This window comes from Peromyscus eremicus, chromosome 8a (assembly GCF_949786415.1).
Source record: "Peromyscus eremicus chromosome 8a, PerEre_H2_v1, whole genome shotgun sequence".
NCBI lineage: Eukaryota > Metazoa > Chordata > Mammalia > Rodentia > Cricetidae > Peromyscus > Peromyscus eremicus.
In genome coordinates this window covers 89,148,259-89,168,297 of record NC_081423.1, presented here as the reverse complement: position 1 = coordinate 89,168,297, position 20,039 = coordinate 89,148,259, and the positions used below count along the sequence as shown (strand labels likewise).

The following is a 20,039-nucleotide window of genomic DNA, read 5'->3' as shown; positions in this document are numbered from 1 at the left end:
TCCCGCTGCAGCCCACGATTGTGGGGAAGTCACAGCAGCATGCGCTTGAAGCAGCTAGTCACAGCCACAGTCAAGAGCTGAGAGAAATAAATGTTTGCATGGCTACTGCTCAGCTCACTTTCTCTACGCATACAGTTCAGAACTTAAACCTAAGGAATGGTGCCACCCACGATGGGCAGGTCTCCCCCACAGCAATTAAAGCAGATAATAAAAATCCCTCACGCTGGAAAAACAAAGTTCAGAAGAGGGTGTCGCGTCCCCTGGGACTGGAGTAATAGGTGGTTGTCAGCTGCCGTATGGGTGCTGGGAATCCAACTCAGCACCTAAGCAAGAGCAACGAGTGCTCTTAACCACTGAGCCAAGTCTCAAGCTCCTGTTTTTATTCCTTTGAAGGAGGGTCTCATACAGCCCAGCCTGGCCTCAAGTGCACTGTGTAGCCAAGGCTAGCCTCGAGTGCCCAAGTTGCTGGAATTGCAGGTGTGCGCCACCACATTCACTTCCTTCCCCCCTCCTGTGGTAGAGTTGGTTTGGTTTTGTTTTGTTCCCCAAATCATCTCCTTGAACTGGAGAATCACTGTAGTGGTCATGCATCTTTCTGTCTCAGAACATGTTTAAAATGCCCAGAGCTCTTTGCATTGATTTCCTTGATGATGACTTGGGCTGGTTCTGAGAACCCATTTCTTTAAAATACCTGTGAGAATGATGCTTGGGTAGTATGTATTCCACTCCTGTTCCCAATTCCAAACTAAATGAAGTGTTATAGCCCCCCACCCCCAATACACCTGCTCTGCTAATGAGGGAGTATTTATATGGACTGAAGGGGGGGGGTCTCTAAACACCTTTGTTTTTTAAAAACCTATTCACAGTAGGGGGGAGTAGTATTCAAAAGCCAGCCATTAACACATTATTGAAGCCTTGTTGCCAGCCACAGCTGTGTTGTGCTTAATATGATAGGATGGATTTACGAGTGCCTTTATGCTGTTCTTTTGATTTCCATGAATTTGACACAGTCAGCACTCAAGTGTGTATGGCTGCATGGTATTTCTTAGATGTTTTACATGTCTTCACTTCCAATCATAAAAGGACCTCACCAAATACCCAGAGGCCTAGAGGAATAAACACTTCATTAGAAACGCTTCCCTTGTTTCTGCAAATCCACCCAATTAAAACCCTTTGCTTATCGAAACACACTTCAGCCTTCCATGAGAGGTTTTCGACAGTCACTGGATTTGTTTGGCAAAAAGAAAAGAAGGAATGCTGGAGGCAGCCTGTGAGTTTCCAAGAAATGTAATAAGGAATATTTATGGGCCGAGGAGGTGCCTTGAGATAAAGTACTTGCCGCCTGAGCAGGAAAACCTTCAGTTAGGATCCCCAGCACCAACATAAAAGCTAGATCTAGGCGTGGTAATGCATATGTATATGTAAAACACTAGCACTGGGCAAGTGAGGCTGGGGGGACCCTTGGAGGCTCATTATTCCACCAGTCTAGCCAATTGGTGGTTTCCAGGTCCAATGAGAGACCTTGTCTCAAAAAATGGGATGGAGCCTGGCAAGATGGTCCAGTGGGTAAGGCACTTACCACCAAGCCTGATGACATGAATTCAGTCCTCAGACCCATATGGGGGAAGGAGAGAAGTTGCTTCTGCAAGATGTCCTCTGTCACACATGTGCTGTAACATCACACACACACACACAGAGTTAATATAAAAAAATTTAAATAAAGTACATAGCAATAGAAGACTGCATCCAGCATCAGCCCACGGCCCTTCACATGTACACATACTGGTGAGTGCACTTATTTAATAAATATACACACAAGCATATTTATACAGAATGAAAAGGTGTCCCATGAAATAAAAGCATATAAGTTGTACTACACATGCTCACAAACAATATATGTGTGTATACACACACACACACACACACACACACACACACACACACACACAGAGTCTCTTCTTCAGCCTTCCATCTCAATTTCCCCATAAGAAACAATTGCAGGCTATACAGGTATCAGAACCTGAGTTCAGACTACACATACCTATTACTCCAGCTCTGGAGAACAGAGACAGATTCCAAGAGTCAGCCTGTTCAAGCTTCAAGCTTCCAGTTTACTAGGAGACCCTGTCTCAAGGCAATAAGGCAGGGAGCAAAAGAGGAAGACACTTGGTGTCCTGCTCTGACCTCTCCATGGGCATGCACATCTGCCTACAAACACACCACACACCACACACACAAACACACAGAAAAAGACAAAAATAAATAAATAAATAGCCTGTCTGTGAAGCAGGTGGTTCCCAGTTCGGAGGATCTTGGCAACTGCCGATGTGTTAATCCTTCTGTCCATATGTGCTGGCAGCCAGGGGCTGACATGCACAGACAAGGTGTTTGCTCTTTTCTTTTGGTAAGCTTGTGTTTATTATTATTACCTGTGAGAGTGCCACCACATGCCCTGGAGGTCAGAGGACAAGAGTTGGTTCTCTCCTTCAGCCATAGGTAGGTCCCGGAGATGGAGCGTAGATCATCGGGGAACACAGCAAGCACCTCTGCCCGCTGAGCTACCTCAGGAGCCCGTGTTTGCTCTCGATGAGCCCTTTTCCATACTTAGCGTAAGTGAATGACTCCATCTTCCGTGTGAGTCAGGCTGAAGGTGTGCACACACTTCCGACAGCTTCTGGACACTCATTCAGCACTAACCGGAATGACCTCTCTAGGCTAATCACCCTGAGATTTAACTAGTACAGAGCCTACTTTTCCTTTCAAGGATGGTATATGTGTTGGTGGAAATGAACACTTTTCTGAGTAGCAAAGATCACTGTCTTAGTGACTTTTCTATTGCTGTGAAGACACACTGTGGCCAAGGCATCTTACACAAGAATGTGTTCAATTGGGGGCTTGCTTACAGTCTCAGAGGGTTAGTCCGTGATCTTCATGGCAGGGAGCATGACAGCAGATAGGCAGACATGGAACTAGTGCAGTAGAGGATTGTTTACATCTTATCCACGAATTGGAGGCAGAAAGAGAGCTAACTGGAATGGCATAGGTCTTTGAAACCTCAAACCCAATGGACCAACAAGGCCACACCTCCTAATCCCTACCAAACAGTCCTACCAACTGAGGACCAAGTATTCAAACCTATGAGCCTATGGGAGTCATTATCATTCAAACCACCACAATCCCTTAACATTCTCTTTTCTCTGCTGGAATATCCCCCACATCCCACCCAACTGTTCCTCTGGGATGCTCACAGGCTGAAGCAGGTGTGTTGGGGGTGTCAATAAGACTTTACTTTGTTCCATTTGGAATTGAGCAATGATTGCATGTGAACGAAGCATCATCTTTAGAGTATGTGAGACACAAGGTAAGTAAATATCCTGTAGGCTTGCTTGATTTTCATATAATAAAAAGAAAAATAATAGTGAACTATTATTGAAAGAGATACAGGACTGAAGAGATGGCTTAGTGGTTAAGAGCACTGGCTGTTCCTACAAAGGGCCAGAACCTACATGACGGCTGTAACTCCAGTTCCAAGATTTCTGACACCCTCTTTTGACTTCCTCAGACACTACATGCATGTGATACATTTACATGCATGCAGGCAAGATACTCATACACATAAAAATAAATAAACAGATCTTTAAGAGAGAAATGATCTCAGCAGTGGTGGCGCAAACCTTTAATCCCACTACTCAGGAGGCAGAGGCAAGTGGGTCTCTGTGAGTTCGAGGCCAACTGGTCTACAAAGTGAGTTCCAGGATAGCCAGAGCTGTTACACAGAGAAACTGTCTCAAAAAAACATAAACAAGAAAGAAAGTGGCAGGGCGGGGGGGACAGACTAAGAAAGCTGAACTAAAATATTTTGTATTACTTTACTTTATCGTTATTATTTGCAACTTATCTGTATAGTATGGAAGAGGGGGCTTCTTGCCCATCCATGGTCTTATGAAGACCAGAGGATGACATCTGACCATGTCTTCAACTCTCTCCTCTCTCTCTGTCTGTCTTTATCTCACCAGCTTTTTAAAATTTCTCTTTAATTATTTTACTACATTTTGTTTATCTGTTTGGTGGGAGAGGAGGACACTTGAGTGCCATGGTGCGTAGGGAGAACAGAGGGCAATCTGTTCTCTCCCCCCACCATCTCTACCAACTGAGACTCGGGGATTGAACTCAGGAAGGCAGGCTCGGCAGGAGGCACCTTTACCCTCTGACCCGTCTCACTGACCCCAGCTTATGTTTTGAGACAGGCTCTCTCACTAAAGTTGGGGTTCACTGACAAGTCAGACTGGCTGGCCAGAGAGCCCTTGGTGAACCCCCATTTCCACTCTCCCCAGCACTCCCCAGCTACAGGCATACATAACACCTCTAATTTCTGCATGGGTGCTGAAGACACAAACTCAGGTCCTCATGCCTACACAGCCAGCCCCTGACCCCCTGAGCCGTGCCTCCAGCCCCTCACCCCCAGACAGCCTTGATCACACCTGGCATTATTTCAACCTCCTTCTCTTCTTCTTCAGGTGGTCCGAGACATCCTGCTGATTGGACACAGACAGGCCTTTGCATGGGTTGATGAGTGGTACGGTAAGTCAGATGGCCCAGAATAACTTGGAGAACAGTTTCATAACATGTTGACTCGGTTTTCAGTACACACCGCTTCAAGTGTCACCTAGGACAGCAACAAAGGGCAGGCCACCGCTTCCTGTATTGGAAATAGCTCTGTCCGGTGAGCCTGATGAAGATGTAATTATAGACTCTTGTTCTGAAATAACCACAGAGCTATTGACCAAATAGGACCTTGGCATGCTCATCTAGCATATACACGGGGCTCCATTGTTCTCTGTGGGATGGATTTTAAACCCATCCTAATTTATCCCAAACTTCAGCATTATCGGAAGCATCTTACTGAGTAACAGTCCCTCATTGCATATATACACTTTCTCTCTGATGTCAAGGGCAGATGGAGGCTCAGGTGCCTGGGTGGTCCTAATTGAAAATATTGCTCTGGCTTTTTGGTTTGGGTTTTGGTTTGTTTTTCTTCAATGTCATGGGAAGGTGTTAAACTAGTTCTGTACGTTATCAGTAAATGAAAACAAGGTTTGCTTGGTACCACGTTGGATGGACCGCCCTCCCAGGATGCTCAGCCCTGCGGTTGTATGGACATGAGACTTCTGCTTTCCCTGAATCGGTCATCAGGTTGCTTGTGTCCTTGGCTATAAATAGAAGCGAGCACGCCCAACCGGTGACTTAGGATGGAGCTGACTTTATGTATCTATTGTCCTGAGTCACATTATATGTCCTGGGTGTAACCTAGATTGTAGTTTGGTCTTTTTCTACCCATGCCTTCGGGTTCCACAGCATCAAGTGACCCCCTCCCCAATCCCACCTTTAAGAGAAAGGCTACGTTGGACAGAATGGGTGAGGGCAATGTTAGTCATTCATACTGCCCGGGGCTTCACAGTGCTGGGTTAAAAGGCATGGTCCTCTGAGCTATAGACTCGGTTTGTTTAGTTTCGTGTTTCCGTTTTCCCAGATCCGCACCTGCTGAAGAGTAAGTGCATCGCCCTGGTTTGCCCAAATGCCCATCACAGCTCAGATTTCTGCACACCCCCACAGGATGATTGTCATGCACTACATTGTCAGGAAGGTTCTCCAAGTCCTGTCTTTCATGAAGCAAGGGGATGGAGAGTATTCTGGGATTGTTTCCTCTGGTCCTTCGATTTTTCTGAGTGTTTTATTTTGTTATTTTTGTTTTTTGTTTACTGGGAAGCAAGTCTCAGGGGGAATACAGACCTTTTCCCAACACCCCCCCCACACACACACACCACACACAAAAAGAAAGAAGAAGGAGGGAAGGAAGGAAGGAAGGAAGGAAGGAAGGAAGGAAGGAAGGACAAACAGGTGACATAATGCCTAGCCTCTCTTGGTGTATACTTCTCTGAGCTCATGATTCCCTTGTTGCCAACTCCTAGGAAATATCACAAGGACAGTCAAAGAAGAAATGTCACAAGGCTAGGCCTGCATTGATTAGAAGTTTAATCAGCCAGGCAGTGGTGGTGCACACCTTTAATCTGCACTTGGGAGGCAGAGGCAGGCGGATCTCTGTGAGTTTGAGGCCGGCATGATTTACAGAACGACATCCAGGACAGGAACCAAAAATACACAGAAAAGCCCTGTCTGGGGGCGGGGGGGGGTGGGGGGTGGGGGGTGGGGTTAACCAAAGGACAGGTACCTGGAAGACCCCAAATCTGCCACCTTGATGACCAGGAGGCAAAGCTCTCAACTAGAGTTCTCTAACACCAGAATGCTACTGAGGATTTGCAGAAAAGAAATTTTAAAAGGAGGACTGGACTCTGCTCAAGGGGGCAAGACATTGCAAGCCTGCCCTTCAAAAAAGAGGGTTTGGGGCCAGCAAGATGGCTCAGTGGGTCAAGGCATTTGCTGCCAAACTGGTGACCTCAGTTAAAGGTGAAAGGGGAGAACAGAGTCCACAGAGTTGTCCACTGACACCCACACAAATCCCGGGATACACATATCATGCATGCATAGAGAACCAAGTCCACAGAGTTGTCCACCTACACAAACCCCAGGATACACATATCATGCATACATAGACAATAATAAAAAAAAAAGAAAGTTGATTTGTTTTTTAATGAGAAAAGAGATTGACAACCAACCAAAATGAGAGTGAGTATCTAGTAAAGGAATATGGAGGATGGACCCTGATTCTTTTCTATCTCAGCTAAGCCTGCAACCTGGAGGTGATGACTTAAGGGCATTTAATTAAGAGAGAGAGACTTGCCTACCACATGCAAGGTTTCTTAGAATTCTCAGGTTATTACAAGAGCCTGAAGCTAGAATAATATATTAGATGAAACACAGACTCTCCAGTCCAAAGGTCTTTAAGAATTCCTACTTATTTACTCAGGATGAGTTAGAGGAAGACATTAACAGCTCAAGGAGTCTATTGATCACAAAATTCTCTTCGTGTCTGAGTTGTGGTTGAAAGGCATAGGCTTTGGTTGATGTAGACCATCAGGGCGCCTGTCCACCCCAGAGTGGCCTCCACCCACCCCCTGTGTCCACAGTCCCAGTCCCAACCAAAACAAGAAGCAGCCTTTTCAGGCAGCAAGGGATCTGAGAACCACACCATCTATTTGGTGTAAACTCTTGCAGACCTCAGCAGCCCAGCTGAGCTGCTGGCCTGGAACACAGTAGCTCCTTCATTACCTGACACAGACTCTCAGGAAATTAAATGAATAGAAACAGGCCCTGCCACAGAATGTCTCCTCGGCCACTTACTGACTCAAGGTCGTGCAGGGAACTATGGGTCTTTCAGATAGGTGGGTGTGTTATTACCAAGGCAAACGCAAACCAGGATAACCCTTCAGTTAGGGTTATGTTTTTTTTCCTTTGGTCTAGTACAGGCTGTGAGGCCTTCATTAGTAAACATGGATAAGGTCCCAAGTGAAGAAACCTCTTCTGGAGTCTCTTACAGTTCTGGTTCTTAAAGCGAGGTCCCTGGACCTGCAGCCTCTGTATGTCTGTTAGAGATGCCCACTCTGAAGCTGCTAGCCCGCTGTGGTTCTGGTACCCCTCTAGGTGATTCTCAACTGTTGGCTCACAGCCTGTGATATAAGCCAGACTGGCTTGCAAGGACAGCTTAAATAATTCATTCCAAATAGAATAGACTCGAAGAATCATAGACATCTTCAGGGCCAGGCACTAAACTCTAGTGCCTTAGAAGAATTAGAAGAAAAAATAAGTACCCCCCTCTTTATACAGATGTGTTAGAAAAGGGTCCCCCTCCCAGGCAGACTCAGCAGGTGCTGTATTGTTGGGGCTGGGTTTGGGCGCCATTCACCTCCTGAGCAGTATGTGTGTGCAGTACACACTGTCCATCCTTCAGCACCATCCAGGACAGCCCTGGCTGCCTCGCTCTCTTTCAAATTAGCCTCCCCATCTCCAGTGCTTAACTATGAGTGGAGAAAAGACATTGTCAATGATGGTGATCTTTTCTCGCCCAAGGATTTATTTCCACATCTCGTCTGAGTTCCAGCATTCTTGGAAGTCACGAAACTATTTCCCTAAGCAGATTTTATTCTGCTCGTGTTCATTGTAAAGTATCAGCATGTCCATGTTGGAGGAGTTGAATTTGCTTTCCAAAGCCCTGATTGGTCTTTATCCGTGAGCCTTGAGCCTCCCTGCATGACTAGAACACTAATCAGCCGAGCCACAACACATTTCAGGAGATGGGGTGAGAGGGGAGGTGGATAAAAATAGCCAGCCCAGCTTCACAAAAAGCACGGATTTGCTTCTCAAATCTGACAGTATTTTCAGAGAGACATGGTGAAGATTGCCTCAGGGACCCTGTGACGGAGGGGGACCTCACGAATGTCTTTGAAAACCTGACTCTTCCCCAAAAAAAGTATGTGGGAGGCTGAGTTCTGGCTGGCAGATGAAACAGTCTTATGAAGTGACTTAGAAGTCAGCCAGAGTCCCCAGAGAAGGCCTGACAAGGAGAGACGCAAGCTTAGGTGGAGACATGAGCACAAATTGAGTTTACCACAGCAGCATCTTCTGGTGGCCCCAGGTTTCCTGAAATCTGACCATGAGCACACGTGTGTGTTTATGTTCATTTTCCTAGGAAGAGAACTCATAACTTCACATACTTTCATTTTCCTGCCTACATTCCAACACCGCCCCACCCATAAAATAAATAGATAGCGTGGCACAGTCAATATCTGTGACTCCAGCACTTGGGAAGCAGAGGCAGGAGAATCACCACAAGTCGGAGACCAGAGTCTCAGGGACTTCCAGACCAGCAAAGGCTACTTAGCAAGACCCTGTGTCAAGTCAGAACTGAAAAGAAGCTGGAGAGATGAACAGCACTTGCTGCTCTTGCAGAGGACTGGGGTTCAGTTCCCAGCACCTACAAGGTGGTTTACAGCCAACCTGAACTCCAGTTCCAGGGAATCTAATGCCCTCTTCTGACCTCTGCAAACATCCACCCACATAAAATTAAATGAAATTTTAAAACGAAAAACAAAATCATGGCTATCAGTTGCCATTCTAGATCTTAGTGATGTGAATTATATGGGGAGGGTGTGTACCAAGTCTTCAGGATTGGCTGATTTCAATGCAAAGAAAGCAGAAGCATTTAAGCTTTTTGTAAAAAGCATGTGTTGGCGGGAGGAGAGGAGGATAAGCAAGTGTTAGGTCATAATTGTTCTAATGAGTTTGGTTTTTTTTGAAGTGCCTGCTAGGCCTAATGTCTATAATCCCTGCACTCAGGAGGCTGAGACAGGATCATGAATTGCAGGCTAGCCTGGGCTACATAGTGAGTTCTAGGTTAGCCTAGCATACATAATGAGACCCCCATCTTAAAACCAACAATAATAACAAAGAGAATTTAAACTGAGTCTTGCAGATGGGTGGCCACCATTTTGCTGAAACCAGAAAGGTGTCTAGTCCAATTCATAAGTAGATCTTGCAAGACCCAAATCCTTGTTTCGACTTCAATTTTGCCTCAGAATAAAACAATCCTCTCTGTTTGGGCCTAGGAGCCTGGAAATGGAAAGATAATGCAGGCCAATTAAACCAGAGCCACTTGTCAATGCGGTTAGATAGACTGTTTGTGTAGGTGTGTGTGCTAACAACTTCCTGGAATAAGCACCCATCAATTTCTTACCATGGCTATCTCTGAGGTCAGAGGACTGACCAAAGAAGCTCTAAGAAACTAAACACTTTTCTTCTATAACTCAGTACTTGGGATTTGTACATGGTATGAAGCGTGTGTGAAGGTCAGAAGCAACTTTCAGAAGTTAGTTTCCTACTTTTACCATGTGGGTCCTGGGATTTGAACTCTGGTCATCAGGCTTGGTGGCAAACAACTTTACCTGCTGATCTATCTCACCTTGGATTCATTTTTTTTTATTTAAAAAAAAATTGTATTCATTTTATGTACCAACCATAGATCCCCCTTTCATCCCTCCTCCCGCCTCCCAGTCGGATTCATATTTTTATGTAACATAACCCTGGCAGTACTTGAATAACTGAATTAATAAATAATAGTTCTAAAACATTTTATTCAGAGAAATAGTTGGGCAGTTAAGAGCATCTGCTGCTCTTGCAGAGGACTGGAGTTCAGTTCCCAGCACCCATGTCACGCACTTCCCAAACACTAGGAACTCCTGGGATCTAAAGACTTCTTCTGGTCTTCACAGGCATGCACACAAACATGCTTGTACAAAAATGCATTAGGCTCTACCTAAAAACAACAACAAGCATGCCTTTAATCTCAGCACTCAGGAGGCAGAGGCAGGCAGATCTCTGTGAGTTCGAGGCCAGCCTGGTCTACAGAGTGAGTTCCAGGACAGCCAGAGCTGTTACACAGAGAAACCTTGTCTCAAAAACAAAAAAAGAAAAAGAAGTCAACACCTACCAGTTCATTTGAAAAATGATTGGCATAGGCCTTCTTGGATTTGGAATTTATCTGAGAGCCAGCAAGATGGCTCAGTGGTAAAGGTGTTTGCCTCTAACGACCTGAGTTCAATCCCGAGGACCCACGTGGTAGAAGGAGAGACCAGACTCCTACAAGTTGTCCTCTGAACACACACACACACACACACACACACACACACACACACACACACACAAATAGATGTTTGAAAAAACTTTTAAAAGTTTGGCTGATAACCTCAGAAAGGATTTGCTTCTGGCAAAATCTCTGAACTAAATTGCTAGAAGTTACTCATATCATTGAAAAATCAATCAGTGACAAGGATGAATTGTCTCTGGAAGTGTATTTATTCTGTCATTGGGCATAGGCAATTGAATTCTAAAAAATTGATTTGCGTATAGATTTTGAGGTAATATCCATTGCATAAACAGCAATACATTTAACCAGATAACCCAAACATTAGCATTTCCATAAATTACTGAAGAGGATTGACATGTTTACCTCATGTTCATATGCATTTGTGGTATGTGGAGCCATTTCAAGATGTTAGTAGTAGTTACCTAGCATGAAGCCCCAGCATCACCCAGCACTTGGGAGGTGGAGGAAGAAGAATCAGGAGTTCAAGGTCCTAGGGTACAGAAAGAGTTTGATGCCTGGGCTACATGAAACCCTGTCTCAGAGAGGGGGGAAGGTGGGAAAGAGAGAGAGAGGGAGAGAAATTAGAAATAGATGATTTCAGGCCTGGTGGCTGTGGTGCACACCTTTTATCCTGGCATTCGGGAGGCAGAGGCAAGAGGATCTCTATGCTGAAGGCCAGCCTGGTCTCCAAAGTGAGTTCCAGGACAGCTAGGGCTACACAGAGAAACCCTGTCTCAAGAAACCAAAGAAAGGGAGACGAGAAAGGAGGAGAAGAGGGGGAGAGAGGAGGAGGAGGAGAGAGAGAGAGGAAAGAGAGAGAGAAGGAGGGAGGGAGGGAGAGATATGCTTTTGGTGTTTTTAAATATATAAAGACTTTTCCTACTAGGATTAAGTATTCTTCTACCTCATATTGATTTGATTTGGTTTTTTTCTTTCTGTCATGGAGAGCACCATCAATCCCTAGAGTTTTCAACGTTCTACTATGAACAAGACACTGATCATCTTTGTGCTAAATCCTTTCTTACACCCATAAAACAGCTCTGAAAGTCCAGAGCTGTGTTAAGTCCCTGCCTTCACAGTGAGCAAATTGCAGGTCAAGAATGACTTTTGTGGAGACTCAGTAGAGCGAAACAGTAAACTCTTGCCTTCTCCGAGTTTCGTTTTCCCAATTCAGTGGCTAACGACGTCTGCACAAAAAAAAAACAAAAAAAACCAAAAAACAAAAAACTGCTTTCAATTTTAAACTCGTAATTGAATGGGACATCTTTGCATTCATTTCCAGGTGTGTTTGTGTTTAAGAAATACTGACAATCAGTCATTGAAATTGTGGGGTTCGGTCTTGTGGAATGTGTTATTATTGATTAAGATCCCTCTGTGTGCACCCTAAAGCAGCATTCTTTTATTGCTTGCCAATAACCTGTCTTCTAAAAGAAGAGCATGTTCGTGCTTGACCAGCCTGCCGCTTAGCCTTCTCAATACTTCCATTGCTTGTGGACAGCATTTCTGATGGATGATTCCTGGGCGGGGTGGAGGGGGACACCATCAGTTCAACCAAATAGGCCAGGCCTAGATTTTGAGCCGTGCTCCACCTCGGCCCCAGACCACACTGAATTAAATCATGAGCTCTGGCAGGTCTGCCCTTTGGAAGCAAAGAGAATTCACATGACACTCAGATTGATATAAAAAGACATCAGGCCACATGATCCAGAAAATACTTAAGGAAAAACTCCAGCTGGGAATGCACACTGCAAATCCCCCACTAAGCCAATCAGTGATGGGGTGGTAGATGATGCAATTTTTTCTTTCTTTTCCCCACATACTTCCTTGGTTGGTGAAGAGGCATGAAGTAAAACCCCGAGTTGCCGGACTGGGGGAATAGCTGATAAACTGCTGAAGAATCGAAGAGAGTGGGGGTGGGGAGGAGGACAAAGGGAATGTTTAAAGTGAGACCAATACCAATTTTATGCATTTAACTTGCTAAAAGAGGAGATTTCTTGGTCTTCTCTTTTTGTTTGTTGTTGCTCTTTTGTTTATGTTTGTTTTGAGACAAGGTCTCACATAGCTCAGGCTAGCCTTGAAGCGACAAACCTCCTGCCTCAGCCTCCCAAGTGCCAATATTGCAAAAATAAGATAGAATTTTTCAACCTGGTCACTATTGACATTTGGAAGGCAATCTTTGTTGGGAATTGGGGATCCTGGCATGTGGAATGTTCCACAGCATCTCTGGCTTCCCCCTCACTAGAGAGAGGCCAATAGAACACCTTCCCACCATGGTCACAACCAAAAACTGTCACAAAATTGTCTCCTGCTGAAAACCATTATGGATTAAGAGCTCATTATCCTGAAATACTGAAAAATTGTAGACTCTAGCCAAACATGGTGTTGTGTGCAATTTATAGATCAATGTGGGTGGAATAGGGTCAGCCATTTCCAAGCTGTTAGACTAGACTCCACGACCCGCACTCTCTGGCCCCTCCTGTTCTATGCAAAAACACATCTGTGTGAGAACTGTACCAAATCTCAGTCACTCCGGTGAGTGCCCTGGGGTCTGCCTTCCACAGCGTGTCTCCTACCATAGCAATGAAAGCACCCTTGGCTGTCAAATGCACTAACTTAAAGATACCCTAGATCTCTCTGGAAAGTTCTGTCTGAAGGTAAGTATTAAACCAAAAACACTTGGCCCCTCTGTTCCTGAAAGGGATCTTCTAACGAAGCTTTAGGAGATCTCAGGCTATGCACAGCCCACTCGCTAACACTTTCACCGACCCGGCTCACTTTCCAAGAGCCACCCCTACACGATCCCCACTCTTAGCTCCCTCGCCCTCACTCCCTTTGGCTGGTTTATCTAACTTTATGATTTACCCCATAAAGTTAGTTAGTCACATGCTTTTTTTTTTTTAAACCTCTTTGGCTACCGCTGAGCTACTGTCTTCCCCTAAAGTGCCCCGATTAAAGTTTGTATTTAATAACGGAAGTTGCCCACGTCTTGACTTCTTTCAGATATGACAATGGATGATGTTCGGGAATACGAGAAAAACATGCATGAACAAACCAACATAAAAGTTTGCAATCAGCACTCCTCCACTGTGGATGACATGGAGGGCCATGCGCAGACCAGTGTATGTAGACTATTCAAAGAGAGTTGCCCACCCTGTGTGAAACAGACAGGGAAACCCACCTGTCAGACCCTCAAAGTGCTGGGTCCCGAGCCGCCTGTGAAAACAGAGCCTTGCCCAGAGACTGTGGATGAAGATGCCCCTGAGTCTTTGAGTGGGCTGTGTCAGTCACCTGTGTCTTCCAGATATTTCCACTCTTTCAAGTGGCTTAACTTCATGGCTAACCCGGTGATAAAACCCAGGACACAGAGAGTGGAAACATTTGGTGGAGCCTGTGAGATGACCTGCACCGATCATAAAACAGCATAGGACTGACAGGGAGTGTCAACTGTAAAGTAGATCAAATGCCAAACTCTTGAAGGCATAGATAGGTAACACTTGTGTTCCACGGAGGGCTTCGCTCGTCGGCTGCTTTAGGCTACTTAGGCTTCAGAAGGCTTTCTACAACTCTTTCAGGCTGCTTTCCTCAATCAGCTCCTTTTACTCTAGGCTCATCTCAAGACTAAACTGCAGTTCATGCACACACATGCCGAAAGGTGGAAGGGTGATGAGCCAGGATTTAGGAATGTTGTACTGTACGTCTGGTCTGGGACTTAACAAAGGCCTTAGAGAGCCCTAAGTTATTGACAGCCATGGGTTACTGAGAGCTGACTACATGGTATATACCAGAATTTAAATATAGTTATCTCTCAGTCAGTCAAGCTGATGAAGAGAAGGTATAGATGACCAAGGATTAATCACTAAACCTGAGCTCAGCCTGAGCTGTGATCTCTGAGAACATCTTGAGCTCTGTGTCTGCTATGCCCAGGCCCTGAGATAACATATATGAGATGCGTTAACAATCAAGAACGTAGTTATTACATGACTGGCACTTTTGTTTTTTAAGAAATGAGAATGTAGTGTCTAGAGCAATGTTTCTCCACCTGTGGGTCACAACCCCTTTGAGAGCTGAACAACCCTTTCACAGGGCTGCCTAAGATCATCAAAAAAAAAAAAATGCAGATATTTACATTACAATCCATAACAGTATCAACACTACAGTTATGAAGTAGAAACAAAAGTAATTTTATGGTTGGGATCACTACAACATGAAGAGCTGTATTAAAGGGTCGCAGCATCAGGAAGGTTGAGAACCACTGCTCTAGAGAGACATCCCAGAGTGTTTGCTGCTCTCGCAGGGGACCCTGGTTCAGTTCCTAGCACCCATGTCTAGTGGTTCACAACTGCCTGTACCTCTGGGTCCAGAGTATCCAATGCCCTCTTCTGTCCTCAGCAGGCACTGCATGTACACACACACACACACACACACACACACTAAATAGATAGATAGATAGATAGATAGATAGATAGATAGATAGATAGATAGATAAATGGCAAATCTTTAAAAAAAAAAGAAATGAGAATATAATTACAGAACTTGAGAGGTGGCTGTTGTGACAGAGGCTTTAGAATGACGAAGACCTTCGGTAACATTTTGGAAATGTTTAAAGCATGTCTTTTGACTGTGCCTTGCCAGGCTAGTGCACGGCACTGGATGCATGTGACCGCCCGTGAGCCTGAGAGCGCCCCAGCTCTGCCTTCCCCCTACTGCATGCTCTGATTGGGTCTTGCAGGGAAATGTTAGAGCAAGATTTGCTGAAGGTTTGCTCCAATTTTGATCAGATGCCTCCCACCACTCCTCTTTTCCTGTTCTAAAGATAGGGATGTTCTTTAAGGAAACTGTCCCTGCATTTTCCATTACTTTTGATTACCTTTTCTCTTCGGAATGTCAAACACAGTGCCCGTCAACGGCTCTGTGAGTTGCTCGCTATAAACAGGGCCAGACAAAGAAAGCTGCAGGGAGGGAGGGACAGGGGATGCTGGAAGATCACTGAGTACAGCTATTTCCAGGGTGTAAGCCAGGCATGGTGGCTGAGAGCTGAGGCAGGAGGATTGCCTTGAGTTGGAGGCCAGCCTGGGCTATGATGTGAGATGCTCTCTCAGGATGGGGGTGGGGGCAGCTTACAGCTCAAGGCCTTTGCATGTCTTCTTTCTGTTTTATTTCATCCTTCTTAGCACTAAGCCAGTTTACTGTGCAGCAGAGGAGGATGATAATCCAGAATGATCCCGTCTTCCTGAAAATCCCACATATTCTCTACAAACTGCCCATTGTTGCCACGATTTCAGCATAATGGTTGTCTTTGGAATCTCGTGAAATGGGGGATCATCTATTTTCCACAATCTTAATTTTCAATCATAATGAAAAGATGGTTACAGTGAGAAGCTATGTGCGCCACAGATAAGACTGCATGGACGGGCCAGCGAGATGGCTCAGCAGGGAAAGGCCCTTGCCCTACAAGCCTAGTGATCTGAGTTGGATTGCCAGAACCCATGTAACTGTGGAAAGAGAAATGACTCCACAGAGTTGCCCTTGGACCTTCACATGCGCGTGCACGCTCGTGCGCGCGCGCGCACACACACACACACACACACACACACACACACCCTAAAGTTTAAAAATAAAAGTTTTTCTTTAAAATTTATAAATAGTAATAAAACCACATGAGGGCTAGGGATGTAGCTCAGTTGGCAGAGTGCCAGTCGTGCACAAAACCCTGGGCTCCATCCGCAGCACTGCGTAAACCAGGGCTGGCATCCCACACCTGCAAACTCAGCCCTGGGGAAGGAGAAGCAGGAGGATCAGAAATCCAAAGTCATCCTCAGCCCCACAGTGAGTCAGAGGACAGCCCGAGGGCCTATCTAAAATCGAAAAACAATAACCTTCCTGGCTGCTAAAAGGAAATTTAAATTTTCACCCTGAACATGGAAAAGTTAAGTTGGAAGTAAGCAAAATTAGCATCCATGGACACAGCAATTAAAAAAAAAAAAAAAGGCTCATAGACAATTGAAGGTTTCAAAGCCTCCAAGGAAGATATTCTGAGTTTAAAAAAAAAAAAAAGAAAAAGAAAAAAAAATTCTGTACTCTGTGTAGTTTCTGCCCCCTGCTGGACATATCCACTATCACAATGTTTTCCGCCACTTGTTAACCAAGCAAATTTTCAAAATTGCTGTCCATTTATTAGAGAAAAGATATATCCTGGTTCACTGAAATTTTTTGTAAAGTCCTAATTTCATTTCCAAGCAAATGCTGCTTTTAAAGAACTTAATCTCATTTATTCATTTAAAAGTGGTAAGTTTATAGGTATAATTTTTCTTAAAATAATATAATTTTTGCATTATGTCAACACAGTTGTAAAATTTTAACCTTTGTGAAAACATTTCCCTTTCAGAAAATTTTAATAATTTCATAAGGAAATGGTTACAGATTTCATTTCATGGAAAATGTTTTTTGAGCCAGGCATGGTGGCACAGGCCTTTAATCCCAGTAGTTGGAAGGCAGAGGCAGGCCCATCTCTAAGTTTGAGGCCAGCCTGGTCTACAAAGTGAGTTCCAGGACCACTGGGGCTATATAGAGAAACCCTGTCTCTAAAAACTAAAAAAGAAAAAGGTTTTGTTGTTTTGACGTTATAAAACCTAACAGTGGAGCTGAGGGATGTAGCTCAGCATAGAGCTCCTGCCTGGCATACTGGGGGCCGTGGGTTTGATCCCCCACAACACAAAGGACTCCTAATGATTAGCACTGTGTTGTTACTATCCATTCCACATTAAGTGCCATTGAGGTGAGCGTTTCAGGAAGTCTGAACCACTGGGGGCCAGGAAGAATGAAACATGGACCTATGTGAACCAAAGTAGATAAAGAGAGCTTATGGGCCCCACTCTGCTCCAAGGCAAGGCCTTCACTCCAGGCTTATTTTTGATATTCCCAGGTACCCATTTTCTCTGCTCCCAGTAAGTGAAAAGCACCAAAGGATTCCAGGAATAGCCAGACTGACAGCAATTCATAATAACAATAACAAGGGCCCACAAAACGTCTCAGTGAGTAAAGATGCTTGCCACTAGTCTGGTGACCTGAGTGTGATCCCTGGGACCCACAGGGTAGAAGGCAAGAACCAGCTCCCAAAAGTTGTCCTCTGATTGCCACATGCCCTCCCCCAACACTAGGTACGGGCAGTTGTGAGCCATCCGGTGTCGGTGCTGGGAATTGAGCTCAGGACCTCTGGAAGAGCAGTATGTGCTCTTAACTGCTGAGCCGTCTCTCCAGGCCCTCTCCATAAAACTTTCAAGCATGTGTTTGAAAACCTGACGCCTAGTGCACAGGCGTTGTTGACTCACCTGCTGGACACCCAACTATGTTCTTTTTTCCCCTTTAAATAAAGCCTCAATCTTTAAATAATTCTCTCATTTCATTCTCTTTCTTCTTTCTTTCAAACTGCCTTGGGTGATTTTATTTTCCCTTTTGGGGAGTAATTATCAGCATTTATTGCTGAATAGCAATAACAACCCTGTGGCCTTTGGGGTACAAAAAGTATGTTCTGAGGATAAAATGCTGAGAGGGTCTGAGATTTGCCCTGAACTTAAGAGTAATGTTGTCAAGGCCACTGATTGCTTTAATGACCTTTGTATGGAGGATGTGGCCCAGTCTAATAAAAGCCCCATGTACCCACAACGGCCACACACACCTTGCACACGTTTACTGGATCTGGTTCTACACTCCCTCATTAAATCCTAGTTCAGAATACTTAAAATACTAATTGAAGTAGCCGGAGAGACGGCTCAGCAATTAGGAGTTCTTGTAATGAGTGAGAGTGAGGACTGGAATTCGGATCCCAGCATCCAGGTAATAATCCAGGCGCTCGCAAAGCCTGCAGCTCTAGCTCAGCGGGTCGGGGGTAGAAATAGGATGATGGGGGACAGAAGATGTGAGCCCCAGCTTCTGGGAAAGACCCTGCCTCAAGGGAATAGGCAAAAGTAATGACGCCCTCTTCTGGCTTGTGTGCCCAGAGGTGCTCATGTACACACACACACACACACACACACACACACACACACACACACACACTTCTGCAGTGTACTAATTGGGCTGATGAGATGGTTCACTGAGTAAAGGTAGTTATGGCTGCCAAGCCTGGACAACCTGAGTTCAGTCCGGTGACCCAATGTCGGAAGAACTGACTCCTGAAAATCGTCCTCTGACCTCCACTCACGCACCCCACCACACACATCCACGGTCACACAGCAAACAGATACAGAAAATGTATTTCAGTAATTTCTAAATACCAATTGAAGAATCCTTTGGAAAAGGTTGGCTTGGTGTCCAAAACCAAAAATATTCTTTTCAGAGATGTGTCTCAGTAACAGAGACAGGAAAAAAAAAATTGAGAGTTTAGTATTTCAAAGATAATTTGGGTTCGTGAGGGGTAGGGGCCCTCCGTGGTAGAGTCCCCAGACTTAGCAATGATCCCATTTGCACGTCTGAATGGTAACTGTTTGTTACTCTCTCTGCTTTTCCCTTGAAGACATGACAATGGATGAAGTACGAGAATTCGAACGAGCCACTCAGGAAGCCACCAACAAGAAAATCGGCGTTTTCCCACCCGCCATTTCCATCTCCAGCATCGCCCTGCTGCCTTCCTCCGTGCGCAGCGCCCCGTCCAGCGCCCCGTCCACCCCCCTCTCCACAGATGCGCCAGAATTTCTGTCCATTCCCAAAGACCGGCCCCGGAAAAAATCTGCTCCGGAGACACTCACACTTCCGGATCCCGAGAAAAAAACCACCCTGAATTTACCTGGTGTCCACTCTTCTGAAAAGCCATATCGGCCCAAATCAGAGTAACTTCACGTGAACATCCCATTGGGTTTTATATTTTCAGTTGAGGCTTTTTTTTTTTTTTTTTTTTTTTAAGGAGTCCTCTGGTAGAGGAAAAGACTGCCTCGTCACTCAGATGTGTTCTTTGATCTCAGAGTGTGCATGTGGTTAAATAATTTCACTGATAGCAAGAATCCCTGCGTGTGCCACACAGCATCATAGTGAATATGAGATGTAAGACTAGGGAAAAAAACAAAAAACAAACAAACAAACAAACAAAAAACGGGAGGGGCTGAGGACAGAACTTAGCGGCATGAAGCCCTAGGTTCGATCCCTGGCATGATTAGCTAGACAAGAGGATCAGAAGTTCAGGGTCAACCTCAGATATATAGTTTGAGGCGAGCCTGGGTTATATGAGACCCTGTCTCAAAAACAGTCAAACAAAAAACCCACAGAATCATCTATAGTTTTATATGTGGGCCAGGAAGGAAGCCTTGATTTGGGGGCCTTGGTCAGTTTGATGGGCTTCAATGGTAAACAGGTTAATAGAAGAAAAAACACGAAGCCGGTTTTTGGTTTTGGTGGGGGTTTTTTTGTTTTGTTTTGTTTTTGTTTTTTGTAAGATGTGGTAAAATAATGA

General features: G+C 44.9%; 1 protein-coding gene across 1 annotated transcript in view; it reads left to right on the top strand.

The window, feature by feature from the left end:
- Pitpnc1 (phosphatidylinositol transfer protein cytoplasmic 1) overlaps positions 1 to 19,464 on the top strand; it is a 270,345-nt gene extending 250,881 nt beyond the window's left edge. The window contains exons 8-9 of the mRNA XM_059272012.1: positions 4,518 to 4,581; positions 19,110 to 19,464. Of these exons, the coding sequence (XP_059127995.1) occupies positions 4,518 to 4,581; positions 19,110 to 19,426 (381 nt within the window). The 3' untranslated portion in view covers positions 19,427 to 19,464. The remainder of the gene's footprint in view (positions 1 to 4,517; positions 4,582 to 19,109) is intronic.
- Positions 19,465 to 20,039: the final 575 nt, after the last annotated feature.